The sequence below is a fragment of the Ammospiza caudacuta genome, chromosome 2 (genome assembly GCF_027887145.1).
Source record: "Ammospiza caudacuta isolate bAmmCau1 chromosome 2, bAmmCau1.pri, whole genome shotgun sequence".
NCBI lineage: Eukaryota > Metazoa > Chordata > Aves > Passeriformes > Passerellidae > Ammospiza > Ammospiza caudacuta.
The window spans coordinates 32,279,195-32,284,850 of NC_080594.1; the positions used below are offsets into that span (position 1 = coordinate 32,279,195).

At 44.4% G+C, this 5,656-nt stretch overlaps 1 protein-coding gene across 1 annotated transcript; it reads left to right on the forward strand.

Moving 5' to 3' along the window:
* On the forward strand, window positions 1-5,656 carry CD4 (CD4 molecule). The gene is made up of 9 exons (XM_058799948.1): window positions 1-61; window positions 1,574-1,753; window positions 1,838-1,981; window positions 2,204-2,476; window positions 2,922-3,284; window positions 3,411-3,653; window positions 3,744-3,862; window positions 4,102-4,169; window positions 5,382-5,656. Exons 1-9 carry the CDS (start codon window positions 1-3, stop codon window positions 5,395-5,397), a joined length of 1,467 nt encoding a protein of 488 aa, XP_058655931.1. The 3' UTR covers window positions 5,398-5,656.

The following is a 5,656-nucleotide window of genomic DNA, read 5'->3' on the forward strand; positions in this document are numbered from 1 at the left end:
ATGGAGTCGAGTGGCACAGCCCTGAGCTGCACGCCTGCCACCCTCCTGCTTCTGCATCTGGGTGAGTCCTGGGCTCTGCAAACCCTCGTGGTTCTCACAGCCTTTTCACAAGCCTCACAACCCTCGGTGCATTTCCAGGCTCTTTCTGATGTGTTCCGTAAGTTTCCTCACACGGTTTAGCTTTGGGACTCAGGTTGTTCCCAGCCCACCTGCTGAGCCTGCCAGCCAAACCCAGGGTTTGGGGAGCTGCCCCACAGAGATGCAGGAGTGGGGTCCTGTGAGAACCAGGATACACACCAAGCAGAGTGGAAAATATGCCCTCCACATTGCCTCCAGCTGTCTGGGGAAAAAACATATCTGTGATGCGTAACCATATCTGTGATGTGATCTTCAGAATCTCATCACAGATTTGCCCTTGCAAATGGAATGCTACTGGCTTGCTTAGCTTGACTGCTAATGTTATAAGCTTTGGTGGATTTTTTAGTGCTCATTTTCCAAGAAAAGAAAGACAGTGAATAAGGCCAAGCCTGCATTTTTCAGATACTCAGCTTTGATTCCTCTGGTCACAGAGAAAAGATTGGAAATCTTTTGTGCATCCTAGAACCAAATGAAAAGCGAAAGATACCAACTTCTTAGTAACATTTCTAATTTCACAATTAAAGATCATAAACTTCTGTAGTCCAATGTGCAATTACCGAAAACTTGTTTGGGTACTGTTGCAGGTGACCTCTTAGAGGGATGTAACTTCTGGCAAACCCTACGTTAAACTCATGTAAACTTTTAATTTTACACTTCTGTAGCTCTTCAGTACTCACGTCACCTCAGGGATTTGCAGGTTAAGCATCTCTAAGAGCTTACCAGCAGTGAGGCAGGAGATCACAATCCTGTTATTCCCAATCTTTCCTCTGGCAACTCCATTTCTTTCTTAATGTCTCCTGCAGAAACCTTCTTCACAGTGAAGGAAAGGAAATTATTCTCCCAAGAAACAACTCCTAATGTTTCTTCAATATTATAGAATCTATTTCTTTTACTGTCACATAATCCTCCTCCCAAGAACAGGAACCTGACATTAGGACAGCCTTCTTTTTTTCTTTTTTTACTTTATTTCTTCATTTTTTTGTATTTTCAGTCTTCATCCATGCAAAAACTGGAAGAAGGTGTGAGCAAATTTGTCAGCGCTGCATCAAGTGTTGACTGGGGAGTGAAGGAGGGCTGACATATGCTGTCCTTCATTTGCTACCAGTAGAATAACTAAGTCCTATCCAGTGGAAAAGGGTTTTCTCGGTAAAAGTGTCGACATTTCAAAATTATGAATGATGGTCAGTCCGCCATAACTACTAGTATTTTCCCTTTTTTCTGAGTGTATGTGAAAGAGAATAATCAGGTAATAAAAGAGCTTGATTGATTGATTGATGATATAAAGGAGTGACAAATTCAGAAATTGAGGATAATTTCATTGTCTGGGAAAGGGAGGAAAAATATCAACGTATTTTTGAAGGGCTGGGAATTTTTTACTGAGCCACCCTTCAGAAAGAGAACTTACGCCTTTTTTTGGGTGGGCATTGACTTTCAGGCCTGACCTCCAGTATGGCTCAGAAAAATGAATTCCAGACTGGGCTTGTAGGAGGGGAGGTGACCCTGAACTGCACAGGCATACTTCCTGAATCACAATTACCTCAGGACTCAGTTGTGAGATGGAAGTACTCTGATACTCTTCTGTGGCGTATGGAAAATAATCTGAAATATTGGAAAAGTAAGGCTTCCCATTCATTACCCCTTCTCCCTTCACACAGCTGAGAAACCTCTTCCCTCCTAACCAAGCCTATTTTTTCCAAAGAACCATCTTTCATTACTGGCCGGTCTGACATCAAGATGCAATACAAACAACTGAACGTGAGGGATTTGAAGCTCTCCGACGCCGGCATCTACACCTGTGAATACGGCACTCACAAAGTCCACACCTCACTGCACATTGTTAACTGTGAGTGAGTGCAGGCCTTTTGGTCATCAGGAGGGATGGGAACCATAGAGCTTGGGGAGACCTCTCCGCTGGGATTCTTTATCCAGCTGCATTTCTTCTGTCTCGAGCTATCACGGTTCATTTCTCCTCCATCTCCAGAGCACAGTGTCTCCATGTTCTCTTTGCTGTAACACTTGTGTCTCTCTTCCAGGAACTTACTGCCTGTGCATTTTCTTTTTACAGTGGAAATCTCTTTGGATGGGCATTTTCTGCAAAATGAAGTGCCTAAGCTGATTTTAACTCAAAATTCATCCAGTCCTCTACCTGATCTCAGCATCACATTGTTTGACAGTAACAATAACAGAGTGACACCAGAAATACAAAAGAAGAACCTTCAAGAATACATAGTGAATTTAAAGAAACTGGAGACTATGGACAGCGGGACCTGGGTGTGTCAGATCCATTCAGACTCTCCATTGATTAATCAGAACATCTCCTTTGCTGTGAAGGTATTAGGTATGTGACAACAGAAATGGAGCTCACACACAGGCTTGGGAACCACTGCTCCCTTCAGCTCATGAGTTTAACTTTTAACCTCCACATTCCAAGCACTGGTGCTCCAGGGTTGACTTCCCAGGGCTTCCAGCAACGCAGCTTGGAGCTTGTTCTGCTGCCTGAGCTCTGTTCTACTCTTGCACTCATTTTTCTCTCCAGGCTTGGTGAGGAGAAGATTCTCCTTTCCTCGGGGTCTGTTCTTCTCAGCTCTGCTGTGCTTGGAAGCTTTGGATCTTTCTGCTGTCTTATTCTTTCTCTGTTTAACCTTCCTGGAAGATGTCATGGCTTTTCTCCAAGTCCTTTTTAAACTGAGTGCAGCGTGCCTCACTCCGGATCAAGGACAGACACGGGGAAGCGTAACCATGGCTTTTCCTGCCTCTGTATTTCTTGTCTCTACTAAATTCAGGTTTTCAGAATCCAGATTTGGAAAGAAAGTATGCAACTGTTGATAGTGCTGTCATCTTGTCCTGGCGTCTGAACTCCCAGAAGATAAAATGGAAAAAAGGTTTCACAGGACAGCTAAATTGGAAACAACAGGAAGGTGCAGAATCTCATGAGCTACTTGATTTCAACATCACAGCAGAAGGACAGCTGCATGAGACTAAAAAAAGTAACAACTTGTTGTTTGAGATACCTGAAAACAAACCTGAAAGTCCCATAGAAGTGAAGCTCCCCAAAGTCCATTTCAATCACTCTGGCCAGTACCAGTGCCAGCTGGAGTATGAAAGAAGACATGCACAGAACAAGATAGAGCTGGTGGTGATGAAAGGTGAGAGGAAGGAAGAGAAGTGGGTCATGAAGAGGAAGACCTACAGAAACCTGCAAGCCCCAAAAGCACGGGGATGGCCCCATCTTCCCATGCCCTCACTCACATGTCCTTGTCTTGCCTTTACAGTCTCAGCTAACCCTGCTGGGCCACTCTCCAGAGGGGCCAGCGTGACCCTGACCTGCCAGGTCTCCGGACCGCTTGCACCCGATGCCTACTTGAGCTGGGAACCTGTGAATGGCTCCAAGATGGACATTAAGAAATCAAAGCAGCGTGAAGTAAAGCTGGAGGTGACCATCAGCACTGCAGGGCTGTGGAGCTGTCACCTCACAGAAGGCAGTGACAAAAAGATCAGCTTTCACTACCACGTGGGTATGGAAATTAGCATCACATCCCTGCCCCGACCCTAAAGCTATAAAATTCTGTTTGTTTCTGTGTCTAAATATTTGTATCCTCCCACAGAGGAAGCTTCTGTTTGGATTAACAATGTGATAATTGGAGCAAGCATTGGAGGCAGTTTATTGGCGTTTGCCCTTGGGTGCCTGTGCATCATCAGTGGTGTACGCTGGCAGCGGAGAAGGGTGAGTGCCACGGTCCCTGTGAAAGGTGCAGAGATTACTGCCTCTCCAAACCACAGGAGGAGTCAGATTTCCTGTCTGGGTGCAGGACAGGACAGACAGTGGGTCAATCCTTAGACTCAAGGCAAATTTTTAAGATGGGCAGTCTGCAGATGTCAGACAGCACTTTACTGCCAACTTCAGAGGAAAGCATTTGAAGCATGAAAATATCCAATTGTTCTTTGTCCCTTCTCTCCTGGCAGCAACGGGCAAAAAGGATGGCACAAGCAAGACAACACTTGCTGGAAAACAAGACATGTCAGTGTCAACAGTAAGTGGCGATGAGGGCACCCAGAATGGGCAAAGACTGTTTTCAAGAGAGAGGAGCGGGATGACTGAGCGGGGCGAAATTGAACTTGAGCCTCTTTGGTGAAACGGTACAGCTGCATTTCAGCATTTTCAGCTCTTACTCATGTTAAATCCTGCTTAAGAGTTATGAGCTGTGCTAAATCCCACACCCATGGTAGCACTGTGCTGGGAAACTTTTGAGCAGAGTTGTTTCACTCAAATTACCTTAGTGTTGAGAGATGTTAGCCCAACCCAAGCAGGAATTCCAAAGTCCTTCAGTAGGGTCCATAGAGAATCTGAGATCTGGATATCAAGGTTGTGGAGGTGGAAGGCACAAAACCAAATACAAAGATGAAACATAAATTTTAAAAATCCATTATGTCCATAATTTAATTCCAGCTCTGCTAGAGCATTGATGGACTGCTTTTGGTGAAAATTGCCAATAACCTCCCAGGAGTAACAAAAGAACAGGGGAAAAAAAATCACAGAACAGTCTGATTTGTACCCTTTCCTCAAGGCCTTGGGTGATGTGAAATACACCATCATGTCGTGACCCTTTTCATAGGAGCAAGGATTTCTCAGCAGAGAAGCTGCCCTCTTTCCATGTCTTTAAGCTTTTATGGTATCAGGCACCAAAAGCAGCTGTTGGAAACACTGACAGCCATTCTGTCACTGGAAGTGGAGCACAAAAGGAAGTACAAATGGCTGCATGAACAAGCTCAATGAATGTTTGGGTGCAGAACCAGACTTCTGCTTCATTTTCACCAGTGACATTGGCAAATTGTGATAGTTTCACCTAATTTTTTTTCACTGTCACCAAGAATTCAGCGAGAATGTTTATTGTCAAATACTGTATCACAGCTGGGATGTATATGTGGTGAAGAGCATAACGTGTGAAAGAATTCACATTGTTTTCACCTACATTTTATCAAGGTTAAAAAATAATCCCCATAAAGAGAGGACAAAGTCTGTACAGATACATCAAAATCTAGATAAATCTGTGCAGTACAAATGCTGATACAGTTGTTCTCTAACTCTCTTTGCCAAGTAAGCAGCTCAGTGTAACTGAAACCCAAACTGCAGCCGTGTGGATGCTCAAGTAACTGTTTGCATCCCCAGCTACAGAGGCAGGCAGTCATTCTCTATGCAAAAAACAAGTGGGGGGTGGTACTCACGTAGTACTTTTCTCTTGCAGCCGGCTGAGAAAGTAACACTGCAGCACTGACATCACAAGGACTGATGAAGTCTCTGCCTGTACATAACCACCTGGCAGTCCACAGTGCTCTGTGAATCCATCTCCCATTCTCTGTTCTAATGAAATTCTTTATTCCTTCATCATTCCCCCAGTCTAAAGCCATGGAGGGAGGTTGTCTGGCTAGGAGCCAATGGACCAGACAAGAAACCCCGAGGGGTTATGATTGATCCTCAGTTCTATAATGAGAGATGCTGAACAGAAGATATGTGTATATA